This window comes from Gavia stellata, chromosome 1 (genome assembly GCF_030936135.1).
Source record: "Gavia stellata isolate bGavSte3 chromosome 1, bGavSte3.hap2, whole genome shotgun sequence".
Classification (NCBI taxonomy): Eukaryota; Metazoa; Chordata; class Aves; order Gaviiformes; family Gaviidae; genus Gavia; species Gavia stellata.
Window position 1 is genome coordinate 18,291,114 of NC_082594.1, and position 20,814 is coordinate 18,311,927.

At 37.2% G+C, this 20,814-nt stretch overlaps 1 protein-coding gene across 1 annotated transcript in view; it reads left to right on the top strand.

Moving 5' to 3' along the window:
* The window catches only part of ATM (ATM serine/threonine kinase), an 80,270-nt gene that overhangs the window by 14,170 nt on the left and 45,286 nt on the right, over positions 1-20,814 (top strand). The window contains exons 10-28 of the mRNA XM_059825166.1: positions 163-357; positions 692-787; positions 1,774-1,999; positions 3,983-4,108; positions 4,835-4,960; positions 5,082-5,171; positions 6,201-6,372; positions 7,533-7,732; positions 8,245-8,327; positions 8,436-8,591; positions 9,038-9,113; positions 9,265-9,395; positions 10,888-11,008; positions 13,215-13,391; positions 14,163-14,332; positions 14,639-14,885; positions 16,473-16,591; positions 17,909-18,035; positions 19,237-19,436. Of these exons, the coding sequence (XP_059681149.1) occupies positions 163-357; positions 692-787; positions 1,774-1,999; positions 3,983-4,108; positions 4,835-4,960; positions 5,082-5,171; positions 6,201-6,372; positions 7,533-7,732; positions 8,245-8,327; positions 8,436-8,591; positions 9,038-9,113; positions 9,265-9,395; positions 10,888-11,008; positions 13,215-13,391; positions 14,163-14,332; positions 14,639-14,885; positions 16,473-16,591; positions 17,909-18,035; positions 19,237-19,436 (2,838 nt within the window). The remainder of the gene's footprint in view (positions 1-162; positions 358-691; positions 788-1,773; positions 2,000-3,982; positions 4,109-4,834; positions 4,961-5,081; positions 5,172-6,200; positions 6,373-7,532; positions 7,733-8,244; positions 8,328-8,435; positions 8,592-9,037; positions 9,114-9,264; positions 9,396-10,887; positions 11,009-13,214; positions 13,392-14,162; positions 14,333-14,638; positions 14,886-16,472; positions 16,592-17,908; positions 18,036-19,236; positions 19,437-20,814) is intronic.

Sequence of the window (20,814 nt, forward strand, 5' to 3'; positions counted from 1 at the left end):
CAAAGATTCAAATAAAGGAGTTTTCCGGTATGCGTGCTTATTAACTTCCTTATGTACTTGATGCTCCCTGAGTATGCAGAAATACTGACTTTGCTTTGGAGTGCTGATCAACAAATACCACGTTGTTTCTCACAAATGCCCTGTGTTCCATTTTTGTTACAGTTCTGCTGTATGTTGTTTATCGTTAGTGATGTCTGCCTATTCAGTGCCAGAAAATTTGGATGTAGGAATGGAGCAGAATAATTGTGAAAGAAATCTGAATTCTGTGTTAAAGGAGGCAATAATGAAATGGGTACTGTCCTGCTATTTGGAGGAAGAAATGGACGAATGTGCAGAGTTGCCTCCTGTGCTCTGCAGGTAAAGTCTTTGTGGCATAATTTTATATGTAAGTTCACCATATAACACAGAAAATTGCGCAGGGAAAAGTGGATTTGCAGAATTGTATTATGTTAATGCTTTGGTAGAGTTTATAGGGTTTTTAAGTTTACTGTAGAATGTCATTCTGGGGACATAATTTGGTTATCTGTCCATAGCATAGCAGATACATGAACTATGTGTTAGAAATCTTAAGTGAAAACTTAAGCTTCTTTGAAGATACACTCTTAATTTGGTGAATGTTTGGGTGCACTTCAGGAATCCCAAGAGCTTGTCTGATTGCAAGAAAATACAAAACAATTCTCTTTTTTTACAGTGATTTTCCTCACCTTGTATTACAAAAAATTCTTGTGAGCCTTACAATGAAGAACTGTAGAGCTGCCATGATTTTTTTCCAAAATGATGCTAAATGGTAAGTTTTTAAATGAATGTTTATAGATAGTTAAACTTCTTATAGTTGTCATTTTAGCACACAGATAAAGAAATGCCTAATTCCTCATGTTTTGCATCTTTCTGTACAACATCTTTCAGACCCCATAGAAATAATAGTGCTTTTGCAATTTGTTAAGATGCTTTAAGCAGATGTTAAAAGTCTTTCACTGACAGAGTCAAAGCTTCAGGTACTGAACAAAATACCTTATAAGGCATATGTGTATCATCTCTCTTCAGTAATTCAGCTAAATATTTGTCTCTTTATCCATAAGTACATTAAGTATTTTTAATTCATTGCAATTACATTTTTCAAATAATTTCTAACTTTATACAAATGTGTTTTCGTGCTTTTTAACATTACCGTCCATTCCAAAGGAAGCACATCTTTTCTTGAAGATAGATGCTAAGTAGAAAGTTCACTAGATGCTTACTGTCCATATGTCCTCATGCCACTCCACCTATATTTGTGGCCCCAGCCACACGTTACTTGAGTCTGTCAGAGTCACTCTAAGAATGCTCTTGCATCTTTCAAGGATGCGTATGTTCAAGCTCTTGGACTATATCCTGTTTCCTCTTAATGAAACTAAAATGTGTATAACTTGTTCTGATGGAAGTTAAAAATGCTGGTTTCAGGGGGTTTGTGAATTTCTGCTGCAATTGTGTAAAGTAGGTTGAGGTCAGCCATCTTAACACAAAACAGATGCTGCTATATGAATTACAGTAAAATGTATGATGGGTGTGCAGGCTTCATTTTTCCTTGCAGTTTCTTCAGACGCAGCTAAAATGTTAATATCCATTTTGCAATGAAAGTCACCTTAGAAATTAAAGATCAACCAGAGTTAGGAAGCACAAAAGGATAAAATATTTTATTTTGCTTTTGTTTATTTTTTGCATTTCAATAATAGTTGTAAAGACTTCTAAGTCTTATACTGGCTGCTAACGTAAAAATGTTGTCTCTTCTTCAAGTGTGCAACACTTGCAAGGGAAAGAAGAAAACGATTTTTCTGATGTTGAAGAGCTGTATCTGCAGACAACATTTGATGAAATGGATATTTTCACTAACTTTGCAGTAAATGTTGCAGATAAAAATGTGACTGGTTCAAGACTTGCCATCAACCAAAATCTTAGGGAAACACTGGAGTACTGTCTTTTAGCAATGTCAGAAAAGCTTTTAAGCAGCTATACTCCTAAGGTAAGTTAGAAATTACTGTTATATCTTCATATTTGTGCTCCCAAACAACGTATTTTCAAGGCAAAGTATATAGATTTTCATTCCTTTTGCCACTAAAAATGAACGACAAGCATTTTAAAAACTATATAAAATAATATGAAATAGAGAAGTCTGTATTTCTTTACATCATTGGCAAAATATCTACAGGTTTCATAAGGGAATTCATGTGGGAATACGTAGAAGCTGTATAGAAGTGGAAGTGTGTGCAAAGTTGCCACATAAACCACTGTTACCCTCCTTTTTGTGACGTTGGTTTCAACTTCTGTGCCCCTGTAATGCTTTAAGCTCTTGTCAGTTTTCAGCCAAGGTAGCCTGAGGCATAGAGGTCTCAAATAATTAGGTTTTGTAAAAAGAGGCAGCTATGTAAAGGAGTAATTCTAAAGCAAGCTGCAAATACGGGCTATATTAACAAGAGTACAGCCAGTGCTCAAGGGAACTGATTATCCCCCTCTACTCAGTGCCTTTAGAAGGCATCTGAAATACTCCATCCAGTTTTGGGCCTCCCAGTACAAGACAGACATGTAGTGTGTTCAGTGGACGCCACGGAGATGGCAGGGGCTCCAGGACTTGACCTGTGAGGAGACACAGAGGAAACTGGGCTTGTTCAGCCTGGAGCAGAGGTGGCTTTGGGAGGACCTAACAGGCTTTTGGGGAGCCTGCCAGTGCCTGTAAGATTGTCTAGAAGACAGATCCAGGCTCTTCACAGTGGTGTATTGTGGGAAGATGAGAGACAGCAGGCAGACTCAAGAGAAGGTCACACTGCGAACAAGGAGAATTTTATGTACTTGAGGACAGTCAGGCAGTTGCCCTGCCTGAGAGGTTGTGCAGTCTTCATCCTTGGAGGTTTTCAAGCTCTGACTGGATCAAGCCTTGAGTAACCTGTTCTGACCTCAGAACTGACCTTGCTGTGAGCCTGAGGTTGAACCAGAGACCTGCTGAGGTCCCTTCCAGCCTGAATTATCCTGTGATCCTATTTGTATCTTCCACTTGTTGAAACAGTACAGAATGTCTCCTTTGGAGAAGAATCCTGACTTGCAGAGGAAGACCCACCACATAACTGTAAAAAGTTTGTGAAAACAAAAGCAGCAGGCTTTTTAAACTTCCAGTTCCTTTGGCAGGCTAGCTTTGGTTTTAATATAGTGGTGTGCCTTCCTTGCAATTCACTGCTACGGTCCTGTAATCTTTAGTGAGCCAAAAGAGGCAGTACCAAGGTTTGAAACAAGGTACTGCCAGCTAGGAGCTATAAAACTTGTCCCTGGTTTTGCATGTGTAACAATGGCATGTATGCGTAAGTTTGCCCATATTTTTTTATAGGTACCTACTTTTCAAGAATGTGATAGCAATCCTTTTTGGTCTCCCTTCCTGAGAAAGACAGACAAATAATTTTTTGTCTTCTCTTTCTCCTTCTTTCATCCAAATAATTTAGAGAGGTAAAAAGGGATCTCTAGAATACTCCTGCAGTAAGCTTGCATGCATTTACAACCATCTATGCCATTTGTTTGTTGACACAGTAGCTTGCAAAGAAGCAACTTAGAAATTTATTAAGATTGGGAGAGACAGCAGTAGGAATGTGGTGTAGTTCCTGACGAGCTCATATTGTCTCTTGTACTGGCAGGAGGTTAAATAGATAAACAGAGCATGTGGGAAGAGCTGGAAGTATTGCTATGATGGAATCTAAAGGAGAGGGAGAATTTAAAGTATTGTGAAGGAAGGAAGTGTAAGGGCCATGGGACATGCAGGGAATACTATAACATGGAGAGCCAAGAGTACATTTTAGGAAGCTGAGGCAACTGCAATGCAAAACACTAGGATGCAAATCTTCATTAATTTTGGTGAAACCTGTATATAAAAGAGTTTACAAAAGACTAAAAAATTCTGTATTTTGGTGAAAAAGTTTAATGATAAACCGCTGGTATTTATACAGTGTGTATGATTTAGTCTAAGGTTGTTGCTGCAGAACACCTTGTCCGATGTGTCAGTCTCTTGATTGGTGTTCTTGGTTGCTATTGCTACACTGGTATATTTAAAGAAGAGGATGCCTGTAAATCAGAGTTGTTCCAGAGCGCTAAGGTAAGCAGCAATGTGTTTGGGAGCTATTAAAAATGAAATAGACCATTAAATATAAAATAATTTTAAAAATTCAATTCATATTGACACATTTTTAGAGCATGAATATTTCCACTGCTTTCTGCTTAAAAAAAGGCAGTTGAGAGAGGTTTAAGTATGTTACTGCTGCAGAAAGAGAGGAGTCACTGAAATTCTGTCAGTACACCAGTGTATCAGTGTTGCAGTGGAGAGTATTCTAAATATTGATACATTTCTGAGTCACCCCTTTTAAAAAAAAAAATCATGGACATGTGGACAAAGGACTACTTAGAGGACAACAAGACCTTTCATAGGTCTTTTATGCAGGAATTTGTTACTATCATTTGATGGTTTAAACCAGTATGAAGACAGCTGCTACTATTATTATTACTACTACTACTACTATCTGAGGTGGTTTCTTGCTTAAATATGGAAACCCAAAACTTACACATTATGGACAGATGCTGTATTTTTCTTTTGTGATGAAAATAGCAATGTTTCAGGCAGGTCTAGGCCATCTTTTTGTCCCTTTTGGAGCAGAATGAGTGAAACAAAAAACAAAAAATCGTCCAAACTCATTGATGCACACTATAAATATCAAAGCTGTATGAATGAGAATCATGTCCTTTTGTCTCTGTGTGTGTGCTGTGTATGTGCCAATATATAAAGGAATTTAACTGAGGTATATTAACTGTGTTATATTTTTACTAGTCTCTTATTCATTATGTCGGAGAAAACATTTCTCAGTCTAAAAACAAACTAAATGAAGATGCCCAGATCAACTCACTGAGGACTTTGATAATGCAGTGTACAAAATGTTTATGCAACTGTACCAAGGTAAACTTTATAAAGGAATTTATATTTCTTTCTTCATTAATGAGATCACAAAGTTGAATATCGTACATATGGTATGTGAAAAAAATTAATTAACCTATCTGTACATCTTGCTTTCTTACAGAACAGTGCTAATAAGATGCTGTCTAATATATTCCTGCGTTTGTTAACATCAAAATTTATGAATGATCTTGTAGATATTTGCAAAAATCTGGTAAGTATGATCTGTCTTGTTTCTAAATGCAGTGCTTTTCTATGAGAGGATTATTTTTACAGTATAATAATTTGGAGGCAAACCAAATGAGATAATTATTACTAAAAAAATTAATAAAAATACATTGAGTTTTATAGAGAATTCCTAACTGGAAACATTTCTGTTTAGCATTTGAACACAGGCATAGGTGAAAAATAAGAGCAGATGGATAACCTTTGATCAAGGTTAGGATGCCAGCTCACATTAAAAAACAAATTATGTTATTTTTGGAAAATTTTTAATATTGTATTAGAGTAAAAGTATATACAGATTTTATGCCACAGCAAGAATTTCTGTAACACATGACATTTAACTTTAATGCACCTGTAAAGTTTTAAAAGCTTTTTATTTTGTAGTTTGATGGACTTAGGTGCCTTAAAACACTTTGAAGGTGTTTAATTTATAGCTAGTAAATCTTCTAACTGTAAATTACTCCCCTTTCTCACTAAGAAAAGTAATAGGGTGGCACATGACTGTGTTTAGCACAACTCTTAACACTTCTCTTTTTGGCCCATTGTCCTGTAGTCAGGTCTAGGTAGGCAAAATCCTTTGGTTTTTCAGGTGAGGAGAGTCTTACTTTCTGTTAACTTGTCATCTGGTAGGGAAAGCAGTAATCAGTGTGCCTTCAAAAAGGTCATATGCCTTCCTTTCATTTCTCTGTAATTGTGAATTAGAGTGAGAAGTTTTTAAGTCTGGTAGAGAGAGTTGTTTTTCAAATACTAACAATGTCCTTGGCACCATCTAAAACACAGAGACTAGTATCTGTCTTAGGAAGCTTGTGTCCTGAAGAGAATAGTTCAAATCAAACCATTCAATTCACGTCTGTAGAAGACAGGTTTATCACAAAGGATTAAATTAGTCAATTCAGTGTAGCCCTTATTGTCTTCACCCATTCCAGTTCACTGGGGAACTGTAGTGTCTTTCCTTGTGTTATGCCTGTGGTGTTTCTCCTGTCCTTAAAAGCCAACTTTAATGTGGTGTTTTTGTCAGATGACATTTACTGGAAAACCAAGTGAACTGGGAGAAGTGGATCTAACGGGGAATGATCCTGAGGAGAGTATAATGGAAGTAGATAACCAGGTATCTGATGATCTATTTGATGATCGCTCAGTGACTGACATCAGTGATACAAATGAATCTGGTGAGATGCAAAATGTAACAGGTAAGTCTTCTCTGTGTCCAAAACTATTTGCAAAAGCTTGTTTTTACAGATTGCTCTGTGCTTGAATGACAGTGAGGTACAAAATTGTGCAGCTTTATTAATAGTTGAAGCAGGTAATGGTTGAATCAGGTACTTCATAAAAAATAATTCTTTTGTACCTCATTAGTGTTTTAAAGATGTTAATGAAGTGTTCTAGCTCATTTGGAAAGGAAAAGTTTATTTTTTATTTTATAAATAGTAAAATGCAAGCAGAGAAGATAGCTAACTTGTTCAAAGTCAGTCTGTAGGATACCTGTCTGTCATTAAACTGTGCCTCATTTTCTTTGAAGTAGTCCTATTTAACTTTTCTTCTTTTCCTGATCAGTAATTTTTGGCAAGGTCAGCTTTCTTATATCTCTGGACCTGCAGAAGGACAGGAGCATGAATCTGTCTTTTTATTCCTGTTAGGAGCTCCAAGTACTGATGTTCTTTTTTGTTTTAAATTCTTTCTTAAAATAGTATGTATCTTAGTTTTTAATCAGGACTATGTCTTCTGTTTATTATTGAATGAGAAGGAAATCAGGGTTTTATATTAATGCCACAAACAGCAGCTGGTCTGTTTTCACCATCATGTTGAATAAGTGTCTTTAGAAGTATCTTCTCCACCATCTGATAAATATTTCTAATAAATAAAGTTTGCGGTTGCAGAAAGTTACAAGAGTTCTAAATGTGACAGGTAAATGGCATTTGTAACTATTTTGTTTAGGTTATAATTGAAATTTCAATGAGGATATTAACATAGTGGTAATTGTCATAATTTGAATTTTGGGGAAGCTTTGAATCCGTAGTTTAAAATATATCTTAAGTTATAGTTAACAACACAAAAGAACACAGCTGCAGATGGTTCCTCTGAGTTCATTGTAACCTTGATGGACAAATCAGCCATATTGTATGGGCACATAAAATTAAAAGCCTCTGTTTTAGAGAGGGCCTTTGTAGAAGTGGGAAACACTCAAGAAGCTGTTATTGATGCAGTAATTGCTCAATAACAAAGTAACTTAAAGGTCGCTCGTATTCTATCTATTCTGAGAACTTAAATTAGTTTTGTAAAGACCTAAAATGTTACCAACTGTTTTATTGTCCTTGGAGAAGCATTTCTTACATGAAAATCTTATTTTCAGGTGCTTTGAGCCCATTAGCTGAAGAACAGCTGACAAAGCAGGATTTACTTCTCCTTGAAATTCTGAGGTTCTTATGTATTTGTGTAACTACAGTCCAAATTCAGACAGTGAGCTTCCGAGCCTCTGATATACGGAGAAAGCTGTTAATGCTTACTGATGGCAGTGTCTTTGACAGTGCTAAGCCATTGCATCTGCACATGGTGAGTGTGAGCTTTTTTTACAGCAGACCCACCTCTGTGTTTGTACTGTTTTTAAATTTGTATCTTCTTGTCTTTCTCTTGTCATCGGTCCCCTGAGAAGACATTAAAATGGCTACTTTTAGTGTTTTGAAGTGTGCTGCGGTCAGGGAAAGAGCAGTTAGAATTTGTAAGCCAGAAAATAAAGAGTTGAGAAGTATAAACATCTTGCCTTTATCATTAATTATTTCTTAAATAGCTAGAAGTGGTCTCTGTAGTAGAATAGGATTTGTGTTTTAGTTTACAAAGGAAATATTTTTAATTGCCACAACTAAAATTTTCATGACCCATATTACTGTGTGACAGTCTTTGCATGAAAAGATGGTCAGAGTCTAACATGTAAGAGCTGACAATAGGTATCCTTGCTGTGTGATTTCATGTAAGAGTTACTTAAAATGTTTTATAATTTTTCTTTTTGTCTACTTTTTTTCTTAAGTATTATTTTCCATTTTGGTTCTTTTTTTTTTATTCCCCAGTACTTGGTCCTTTTGAAGGAGCTCCCTATCGAAGAACACCTCTTGCCTGAAGATGATGTTCTTATGCTTCTTAGGCCTCTTTCGTAAGAGAGAAACTATTCAGCATGTATTAGAGCTATTTTAGTTCAACAGCTAGAGGATTTGGGGGCTGTTTGGTGTTTCAAGATAATTTTTCTTTCTTTCTTTCACAGTGCTGTGTGTTCTTTGTACCGTCGAGATCAAGAAGTTTGTAAAGTAATTCTAAATAACTTGCTTCCTGTAGCAGTAGGATTGGCCCAGTCCAACGCACATGCTGAAGAGACAGGGGATGCCCAAGGACAGTTTTTGACAGTTGTTGGAGCCTTTTGGTATGTTTTATCTATTTAATGCAGAAGTCTGTTGGGCATAAAATTTTTAACTTTGCTATCAATGTGCTTTTGTGCATCTTGCTGTTGGTATCCTGTGGCATCTTTATCCAGCATTTAACTTTCCAGATTTTCTGTGTCATGTTATATTTATAGCAAAGAATCATATTGTCCTTAAGATAGTATTAGAACAATAAATGCTACACTGTTGCGTATTAACAAAGACTGATTGTATTCTGAATTGCATCAGTAATTGTAACAAGTGATAACTTCAGCAACCGAAAATGAATATTGTTTACAATTGTAGATTATCAACAAAAACATCAAATCCTCCCAAACACGCATATTGAGCACGAAAGAATGAACTGTGAGCAGCAGAAACTAACTTGTTAGACTTTTTCTCAAAATTGTTGGCAACTTTTTCGTTTATTAAATCTTTCTTATTTTAGGCATTTAGCTCAAGGAGGCAAATGCACAGCACCAGTAAGAGTGGCCCTTTTAAACTGCATGAAAGCTCTACTTGAGGTAATGCCAGATTTTCTGACATTCATTAGCATGTTAAGTATATACTTGAGGTGTACTTAAAAACAGTATCTAAAGTTCTTTTGCGTGCATCAGTGTATATTCTATTGTAGGTCTTCTGTGTATTTTAAACCACAGTATTAATTTTCTTCAGGCTGATCCTCATTGCAAGTGGGCGATCCTTAATGTGATAAATAAAGATCTACCTGTGAGTGATGCTTTCCCACATTTTCTCGCAGATAGTCACCATCAAGTTCGCATTCTTGCTGCAAAGTCAATTACCAGGTGATAATGTAGATCTTTTTTCTGTTTATAAGAATAACGCTTAATTTCACTTAACTGGGTGTTACTTCTGCTACTGTATAGCTGCTCTTTTCAGTATTTCTGGGGCTTAAATCTTGATGGAATATAAAAGCGTACCAAGTTACTTTGGTTGATGTGTTCAGACTTTGTCTACATTTCAATTATTCTGTGATGGGAGATAGATACATATATAAAGATAAACAATCTATATATAAAAAACTATATAAGATAGCAAATTTTGCATTAAATTTATTATGCAAAACTTGAATAGGAAATAGTTGTTTATCCTCTAGAAATAGATCAGGTGCGTTGTGTAGCATAAAAACTTTTTCAAAGGATCTTGTGTTTTGAATACTGTATATAGTTTTTTCTCCAGACGTCAAAAAGGATATAATTGAACTGGAATAGGAGTAGAGGAGGGACATTCAAAAGTATGAAACACTTTATGCACAGCTTTTGGTTGCATAAACTGGAGCCCTGCAGCACAAAAGAGTTGAATTGCAAAAGGCATAACATAACTCTACAAAATCTGGAGTGGAACAAAGTGAAGGTTGGCAGTCTTTTCCAGTTTAAAGACTAGGGGACATCAAGTGAAGCTAACAGATTCAAGATTCTAAGAAAATAGGTTTACTTTTTCGTAAAACATTCAGTTAACCTGGGGGTAATCCTACTGCCTTCAACTGTCTGGATGTTTACAGGGGTTCAGAAAGCAACAAATTCATGAAAGAGGAAATCATTGAAGGCTACTGAAGACGGGCACCACTTCTAACTCATAATCTGCCCAGGTCGCCTGTGGTCAAATGTTATATTGAAGGAATTATTATGCATATAAGGCAAGCATATGGTGATCTTTCTTAGGTATCTGCTAATGGTCACTTATAAATGGCTAGAGTAACATTTGGTCCAATCCACTGTGGTGTTCCCATTTTTGTTACAAAGAGCAAAGTGGGTTGGGCTTTTATCTACAAAAAATAAATTATTTGAGAATCTCTTTTTACATATACATCTGTTCAATAAATATATTCCCAAAGTAGTTAATGACATGAAATGTTCCATTATGACGGACAACTGAAGTTTGGCTTCCTGCACTGGGAGAGATTGGGAAACTTTTATATGTTTTCAGGCTATTCTCCGCCAATTCACCCCAACAGGTATTCTTAGTGTTATTGATAATGTTTGAGGGAGAGGAAGGAAAGAATGCTGTACAAGAATCACAGAATGGTAGGGGCTGGAAGGGATCTCTGGAAATCATCTAGTCCAACCCCCTCCCCCTGCCAGAGCAGGTTCATCCAGAGCAGGTTGCACAGGAATGTGTCCAGGCAAGGTTTGAATATCTCCAGAGAAGGAGACAGAAGAAAGTTAAGAAGAAAATAATGATATTCAGAAAATCAGAATCTTATTATTTGATATGCACAATATGCTGTAATTCTGTAGACTAAATGTTATGCTAATAATTACTGTTCTTTTTTTGAAGTTTGTTTCAAGATGTGAAACAGAGAGATCCTTCTGGAATGTCAAAACCTCTTCCCTTGAAGCTCCAGCAAAAGGCTTTTGAGAATGCGTATCTCAGAGTTCAGGAAGGAATGAGAAATCTGGTACCAACATCTAGTCATTAGTTTTGTCTAGTTTTCATCTTATGAGTAAGATGACTTTTAAAATAATTGTGTTTAGTTTTCCAAGAACATTAATTCTCTGGACTTCTTATAATCTGAGGTGGTGAAACAAGGTGGTAGTCAGGAAATTTCCTTACACATCCAGTCAGTCACTGTTTTGCCCACATTGGAAGTTTGTAAACTTCTTCACTGTATGTTCCAGACTGCTAATATCCAGCCTGAACCTCCCCTGGCACAACTTGAGGCCATTTCCTCTTGTCCTGTCGCTAGTCACTTGGGAGAAGAGACCAACACCCACCTCTCTACAACCTCCTTTCAGGTAGTTGTAGAGAGTGGTAAGGTCTCCCCTCAGCCTCCTCTTCTCCAGGCTGAACAACCCCAGTTCCCTCAGCCGTTCCTCATCAGACTTGTGCTCCAGACCCCTCACCAGCTTCGTCACCCTTCTCTGGACACGCTCCAGCACCTCAATGTCCTTCTTGTAGGGAGGGGCCCAAAACTGAACACAGGATTCGAGGTGCAGCCTCACCAGCACTGAGTACAGGGGCACGATCACCTCCCTAGTCCTGCTGGCCACACTATTTTTGATACAGACCAGAATGCCGTTGGCCTTCTTGGCCACCTGGGCACACTGCTGGCTTATATTCAGCCGGCTGTCAGTCAACACCCCCAGGTCCTTTTCTTCTGGGCAGTTTTCCAGCCACTCGTCCCCAAGACTGTAGCGTTGCATGGGGTTATTGTGACCCAAGTGCAGGACCTGGCACTTGGCCTTGTTGAACCTCGTACAATTGGCCTGGGCCCATCGATCCAGCCTGTCCAGATCCCTCTGCGGAGCCTTCCCCCCCTCAAGCAGATCAACACACCCACCCAACTTGGTGGTGTCTGCAAACTTACTGAGGGTGCACTTGATTCCCTCATCCAGATCATGGATAAAGATATTAAAGAGAACTGGCCCCAGTACTGTGCCCCGGGGACTACCACTTGTAACTGGCCACCATAGGATTTAAATCCATTCACCACAACCCTTTGGGCCTGGCCATCCAGCCAGTTTTTTACCCAGTGATGAGCGCACCTGTCCAAGCCAAGAGCAGTCAGTTTCTCCAGGAGAATGCTGTGGGAAACCATGTCAAAGGCTTTACTAAAGTCTAGGTAGACTATATCCATAGCCTTTCCCTCATCCACTAAGTGGGTCACTTTGTCATAGAAGGAGATCAGGTTAGTCAGGCAGGACCTGCCTTTCATAGTATAAAAACAGATTTGTAAATTTCAGTAAGATCATGTTTCCAGTGGTATTAGAGCAGTGGTTCTCACAAAACCAAAATTTGCTTAAAAAGTTTAACTATTCAGAAGAAACTTCAAGTGAAGGGAAAGTTTTACTTCATTGCAGTGACTGGAAATGCAATGGTCTATATTACTGTTGAATTTCTTTAACTGTTAGTTTTTCTATTAGTGTCTTTCACTTTTCCTCCTTCCTTGCTACTATGCTAAGTCATCTACATCACCTACATTTCCCATTTTTTTTCTGTCATGCTGTCATCTATCTGCATGTCATCTCTCTGCTGCATTTTCTCTTTGTTCCCTTTGCCTGCTGTCTTGTAGCTTGGGCTCACTGCTGAGGCCTCATCTCTCTGTCATCTCCTTTCATTTCCCTGTACTGTCGCCTCCAGCTCTTTGTCATCTCATCTCATTTCTCTGTTGCCTTGGCTCCCTGTTTTGTAACCTCAGCTTGCTGTTGTCTATTAGCTTCTGCCCTTTCATTGCAGTTTCTTGTTACTTTTATTCACTATTCATCCCTTATCAACACCATGCCTTAATAGGGGAAGAACTGCATTTGAATTACAAGGCACTTCTTTCCTATATGCATCAGGGAGGAGCAAAAAGGAGACTTGTCTTGTCAACACCTCCACCATTTCTCTGTTAAGTGCGTTGCCTTTGTTTAAACTGCTGATACTATAACATGAACTGGAGTGTGTGAGGTATCGGCATGTGTGCTGGCATGCTGGAGGCAGTAACTTCTGGTTGAGGAGTAGGGCAGACAGCTGGGGGAAGTAATTTTTAAGCAACCAAAGCAAGATTTTCAGCAGTATTTATGTCAATGCCCTTAATTTTAAATTATTTATGCTAATTTATTAATTAGGAGATTGCTTTAACAGAATATTTGTTTTGAGTTCTTCATTATTTCTTATTGAAGGTCAGGGGTGATGCAAGTCCTGAAGATCTTTTGGACAAACAGTGTAATGGAAAAGCGGTTTTGCTGATGCTTATAACCATGGTTCTGTGCTGCAGTCCGGTCTGTGAAAAGCAAGCTTTGTTTGCTATTTGCCAGTCTGTGAAAGAGAATGGATTAGAACCCCACCTTGTGAAAAAAGCAAGTGTAAAATTCCATTTTATATTTAGGTTATAAATTAAGTTTAGGTTAAAACTGGAACGGTACAAAATGCTTTTGTCAGTATTGAAAGTTGTTAAATTTCATAAAAGCGTGGCTAATGTGGGACTTAAATGTCTGAATGAATTTGTAATTATATTTAATGTCCTACATAGACATCGTAAAAGGCAATTGTAATGGTAAATCTTGTATGTTAAAAGTACAGATCTGAAATAGAAATAGATTTTTATACATTGAAGATTGCAGATCTCATTTAAAAAAATCTTTCTACCCAGTAGAAGTAAAGCGAGTTTTCCAATGTAGAAAATACGTAAAATAAATGCAAAGTATTGGAAGATAGTATGTGTCTTGTGGACTTCTATTTTGAAGTTCCTAAGGGCGTACTGAAATAATTGTTGTTTATACTGCAGCCTTTTGTGTCTGTCATTTTTTTAGTGCACATGTTCTCTCCTTTTTATCCTTTCTTTCTATTCGTTTCCTCTTGTTTTTCCACACAGTCTCTACCCCACAAAATGTGTACTGGGTGTCCTTTCTTTGCATACCACCTCTTACAGGATAGTTGTAGTTCCTTGATTGCACTCTTTCGAGATACAGCAATACAAACACTAAAAAAATTGCTTATGCTAAATAGGAGCTGAGTTATACAAGTATTCACTAAAAGGCTGGCGGGGGAACATGGAGGTGTAGTACTGACAGTTTGCCATAGTATCATGTACTCTGCATGCTATTTCTGCAATCTTATTTCATGCACAGGTTTTGAAAAAAGTATCTGACATTTTCGGCTATAAAAGTATAGAAGACTTCATGACATCACATTTAGACTATTTGGTGATGGAGTGGCTGAAAATAAATGACAGTGGATATAGCCTGTCTGCTTTTCCTTATGTTCTTCTGAACTATACTAGCCTTGAGGAATTCTACAGGTAAGTTTGCTGTATGAAAGCAGTTTATTTAGATTTATTTACAGTTATGACACAGGATTTCAAATTTCTAAATGTAGTAATGCATCAGGATTTTGTTGTAAGATAACATATGGAGAGCTTTTAAAATGTTTTCCAAGTATCTTGTATATTATATTTATGCTGGTAAGATTTTTTTGAATAGCAGTAGCTAAACAATAATTACAAGTTTACTTGTACAGTAGAGGAATGGTATTTGCTATATTATGCTTGAGATTTTTTTAAAAATTCAATTTAAGGACATTCTGGAAACGTATTTACTACATGTAGGTCTTGTTACAAAGTTTTGGTTCCACACCTGGTGATTAGAAGTCAATTTGAAGATGTGAAATCACTTGCCAACAAGATTGAAAAAGACTGGAGGGAGGTTCTAGCAGACTGTTTTCCAAAGATACTTGTGAATATCCTCCCATATTTTGCCTATCAAAGCCATGGAAAGAGTGAAGTAGCAGAGCAAAGAGATACGGCTTCTAAAGTCTACGACATGCTTAAGGATGAAAACTGCTTAGGAAAACAGGTATCTGTTTTAAATGTGTAAATTGAGTTCTGTGCCATTTAACAGATCTGAAAGAAGCTTTTGTATATTCTGTTAAAATGTAGATAGTTTGAGTTTATAGATACAAAATTATTATTTTAATAAAGCGGAACTAGCCAAATTTTTATCCCAAGCTATTCATTAGAAACTTTCAGGCAGGCAGTTTACTTGAAATACAATTTTATTCAGAATGTAATAAAAAAAACCTTTACCATTCATTTTACAACCCCGAGTTTCCCTGTCATATATCTGTTTAAGTAAGTAATGTTTTCCTCTTAAAATATTTTGTTAATGCTTTGTGTGGAGCCATCTTCCCCAGAGGCAGACTCTGTATTCATAGAATCATAGAAAGGTTTGGGTTGGAAGGGACCTTAAAGACCATCTAGTTCCAACCCCCCTGCCATGGGCAGGGACACCTTCCACTAGACCAGGTTGCTCAAAGCCCCGTCCAACCTGGCCTTGAACACTTCCAGGGTTGGGGCATCCACAGCTTCTCTGGGCAACCTGTTCCAGTGCCTCACCACCCTCATGGTGAAGAATTTCTTCCTAATAGCTAATCTAATCTAAATCTACCCTCTTTCAGCTTAAAGCCATTACCCCTTGCCCTATTACTACACGCCCTTGCAAAAAGTCCCTCTCCAGCTTTCTCGTAGGCCCCTTCAGGTACTGGAAGGCTGCTATAAGGTCTTCCTGGAACCTTCTTTTCTCCAGGCTGAACAACCCCAGCTCTCAGCCTGTCTTCATAGGAGAGGTGCTCCAGCCCTCTGATCATCTTTGTGTCCCTCCTCTGGACTCACTCCAACATGTCCATGTCCTTCTTATGTTGGGGGCCCCAGAGCTGGACACAGTACTGCAGGTGGGGTCTCATGAGAGCAGAGTAGAGGGGTAGAATCACCTCCCTCGACCTGCTGGTCCCGCTTCTTTTGATGCAGCCCAGGGTATGGTTGGCTTTCTGGGCTGCAAGCGCACATTGCCAGGTCATGTTGAGCTTCTCATCAACCAACACCCCCAAGTCCTTCTCCTTGTGTCTGCTCTCAATCCATTCTCTGCCCAGCCTGTATTTGTGCCTGCGGTTGCCCCGACCCAGGTGCAGGACCTTGCACTTGGCCTTGTTGAACTTCATGAGGTTTACACAGGCCCACCTCTCAAGCCTGTGAAGGTCCCTCTGGATGGCATCTCTTCCCTCCAGCGTGTGAACTGCACCACAGAGCTTGGTGTAGTTGGAAAAGTTGCTGAGGGTGCGTTCAATCCCACTGTCCATGTCACTGACAAAGATGTTAAAAAGCACCGGTCCCAGTACCGACCCCTGAGGAACTATACTCCGAACTAGTAGTAAAATTAAATATAATTTTTTTTTCCAGATACTGTAAGAAAGTAAATTGTTCTACCTGTGACTGCCATAGATAAGACTTAACCAGGCTTAATTTAAAAATGAATTGTATGCCATGGATAATTGAACAAATAAAGAATCCAGACATGAAAAAATGGGTTTTCTCAGAAGGAAAAGAAATGTTAAATTATTATAGATTTTTTTTTTTTCTTATTGAAACACTACTTTTCTCCTTCTAGCAAATTGACAATTTATCTCATAATAACTTACCAGAGATTGTGGTTGAACTGTTGATGACCTTACATGAACCACCTGATACCATGGTAGAAGAAGGAGCTCATCTAAGTAAATATATACGGTACGTGTTTGTAGATTTTCTAAATACTGAGTGTGTTTGTATAACATTGTGCATTAAAACGTGCCCTTCAGGCATAAGAAGAGGTGGCCCTGAAGTTGAGAATTAAAGGATTTTATTGTCATTAGTAATGATGTATCATAGGCATGCTTTCTCACATAGTTATTCCCCAGTATCAGATGGAGAACCTCTATAATACTTCAGTTAATGGAAAGAATGAATGGGGTGTTGAAGGGAATGCCGTTTTATGTCGGTGAGCTGGACCATGGCAATGCCAATTTAGATTAGTTCAAATTTGGATGGACTGCCCTCTCTGTAAAACTGGTCAGGTTTTAATGTCTAAATTAAAGTGATTCTTTTAAAGGTCTTTAAATATTTAGAAGTCACTGAGAAGTGAAGTGAACCATTTCTTAACAGTTCTTGTAGTGGCAGCTCTTGCCATTGGTAAGGACATTGTTTAAGCAATGCCAAATAAATGAATTCCTAATTAACAGAAATATTCTAATGCCATAAATATCTTCATTTTTATGAGCTTTTCAGTCTTTGTTGTTGTCCTAAAAATATCACTGCATAATTATATCTGGAAATAAGTTTCCAGATTTTTGTGTTTAGATACAAACTATTTGGAAAAACATTACACTTTCTGAAGTTATTGAAGATTATTTTTGTTGTAGAAATATAAAGTTGAAAGAAACAAAAGGATTTCCTTGAAAATCTGCCAAAAGTTAAATGGCTGAGGATTTCAGAACTTTATAAATAAGAAATTTATTTCAGTGAGTTTATTAACAGAGTGTGGTGTCTGCTTGTAACCAAAGTTTTTCTTTCTAAGAAGGGAACGGTAAGAATAAGAGTGATGCAACTTAGATTTCAGTGTTTTGTTACTATCATGATGCATTTTGTTTCTTTTTGAGGCCCCAGAAAAGTTGCCTACCCTTTTTTTATAATGGGGAGATTCATGATTACTTTTTTCTCAACCAAATTTTTTGCATAATTACAAAATGCAGAAGCTTTATCCATGACTTGTATTAGATTTTCCTACAAAGTACCTTGGATGAGACAAATGTGTGGGTTTTAAGCAATATGATCTTTCAAAAAATAATAAAAGAATGTTAAGAAGGTACAACTTAGAAAGCTGCCATAGAGGGACAACTGACAGCTAAAAATGAGAGGTATGTCACTGCTGGGTGCTTTTGTTGCTTGTTACTGAAAGCGGAAAAGATTTCCTAGGAGTTACATGTTTATTCAATGAGACTTACTTTATTTAATACACGGGGTTTGATTTTGGGAAGAAAAAAAAAAATCTCTTTTTTATTCATTTAGGGAACTGGATCCTGCTCCTAATCCTCCTCACTTTCCATCTTACGTGATTAAGGCAACCTTGGACTATATTAGCAACTGTCATAAAAGCAAATTAAAAAGTCTTGTAGCAGTTCTTTCTAAAAGCCCTGTAAGTATTTAATGATGATTTTCTTTTTCTGTAGTATGTAAAATTTCTTTTATGGGTACGTTTTAGTTTAATTAGACATTTTCATCATGTATATATGAGGAAAAAATACAACCTTGGAAACCTTTCTGTTCTTTTGTTTGCCTTCTGAAATGGAAGAAGTCTTGAGTTCAGGGGCACAGTAACCTTACAAAAATTACATGCTTTGAACTACTACGTGCATTATATAATACATATAAAATAATGTATAAATAGAGACGATTATTTTAAAGGTTCGGGAAATCTGTGTGTACCAGACCCAAATTAGATGCAATTTATTTCTTTGGCATATGTCTGAAGAACATTCTAAAATAATTATATTTGGACAATTTTATCTAAATATTATCTACAATTAAGATGTTAAAGTTTGCTTCCCTTACTGACAGTGTGAAATTCTATAGTCTGTGATATTTTTAGACATTTGATTTTCAGTTGTTAAAGGCAAATACGAAGGCATATAAAATTATGCAGCCCTAGCAATAAATCACAAACATATTACTGTCTTGTAACATCATTCCTTAGAAACGTATCTTTTCAAAGTTTATGCTGTTTTATTGCATATATTGTCAACAGCTTACTTTGCCTATCCATAAACAATCTAAAAATAAGAAAAAAAAATTTTGGACTATGTTTGTCTAAATCTTGTGAGTGTAAAAGTTAATATTGCCAGCCAGTGGAGTAAATTCTTTAAAATGTAACACAACCTGCCCAGTACTTTAAGATACTTTTTTTTAAGTTTACAGTTTTAACAGTTACGATCTGTATTGATATATTCTGTCAAATAATGCATGTTGTACATATGAACACTATGTTTGAAAGAATATAGATCGAAGCACTACCCAATGTTTTAATAGTTTTTATTTGATGTTTCTCCTGTGGTGAAAACTGCCATAACTGTTTGGTTTTCTGAAAAATGTGCATAACCTTTCTCATGTGGGGGGAAAAAAAGAAGAAAGAAAATTAGGAGGTATGGGGCTTATGGTCCTTCTTGGAGAATTGGTTTCTATTCAGGTCTTTTGTTTAAAGCAGTAAAAATAGCAAAGCCTTTTTTTCTATGTCCTTTAAAAAAACCATGTATCTCTATCGCTCAAGTTTTTCTTGATATAAAGTGTATCTATATTGGTATGGTGAATTATTTTTTTAATCATACTTTATTCATTTTTAGGATTCATTCCAGAAAATCCTTCTAGCCCTTTGTAAGTATGCATCAGATGCAAACAACATTTACAAGAAGCACAGAGTTCTTACCATTTATCACTTGTTTGTTAGTCTGTTACTTAAAGAGATAAAAGATGGTTTAGGAGGAGCATGGGCTTTCGTCCTCCGAGATGTAATTTATACCCTAATTCACTACATCAATAGCAGGTAAATATGGTAATTATATCTTGTTCTTCCTGTCTGTGCTCCCTTGTTCTTGGAACCTTACATTTCAGTATCACTAGTAGATGTTAATTCATTTATAGAAATAATTGAAATTTCCTGAAAGAAAAAACTAAATTGCCTTTCTTTGGTAATTTTGGAATTTAAATTTACAACTTAGTAAAATGTGGAATGTTTTGTGCTATCATTGTATTTAAATGTTTGCTATACTGCAGAATTTTGTATCTATAATAGGCTATCAAATTGTAGAAATAAGAAGTTTGGGGAGATTTTGATGACAGAAAGCGTGTTTGGGAATTTAGAGGATATGGGAGAAAAAATCAGATTGTGGAGTTAACTGCAAAGTAAGCACATGTCAAATAAAATGTGCTTCTTGAGTTAATAAAGAGACATTATTGAGTTAATAAAGAGACATTTACATTCTCACCAATAAGTAGCTAACAAAATGAGTGAGAATTGGTAGATGTTATCTTAGCTTGTCTTTGGTTTGAGAAAACGGGTACTTCATCAGCCTTAAGATTTTAAATAGAGATTCTTACCTTTCATAAGGACTAGAGATACTGTCTTACTTGAGGTTTAGCTTTGGATTTCCAGGACAGTTATTCACCTAAATATCATTGAGTTTAAGTGCAAGTTGATTGCTTTGCTTGTTGGAAGCATTTTATACCCTGAAATCTTGGAGAGGTGTGGATTTTATGGTAAATGCCATTATTATGAGACGACTTATTGCGATCAACACCAAACTGGGGCAGTTGATGAAGCGGAGGGCAAGGCTGCCATTCAGACAGACCTCATCTAGCTGTAGGAGTGGGACAACAAGTACATTGTGAAGTTGAACAAAGACAACTCCTAAGTCTTTCATTTGGGATGGAATAACCCCATGCATGAATGCAGGCTTGAGAGCTGACCGTCTAGAAAGTAGCTTTGCAGAAGAGAACTCAGGAGTCTTGGAGGACAAGCTAGATGAGTCAGGAGTGTGCCTTTCATCACTGAAGGCTGACTGTGTACTGGACTGTGCTGGCAAGAGTGTAACCAGCAAGTTGAGGGAAGTAGTCATTCCCCTCCAAGTCTTATGAAGCTCCAGTAGGACCACTGTGTCCAGTGTGGGGCTGCTCCAGCCAGGACATGAGATACGATGGCAAACTGGGATGGGTTGAGTGGAAGACCCCCAAGGGGGTAAGTGGAGTTGATCTAATTTCTGTTCTCCAGTTTCTGGAGGGGAAGATACCTTGTAGAGACAGTAGAGCCAGACTTTTCCTAGAGGTGCCCAGTGAAAGGACAAGAGGTAGCACCCACCAAGTTGCAAAATGGGAAATTCTGGTTGGGTATAAGGGAAAAGATTTGCACAGTGAGAATAGTCAAA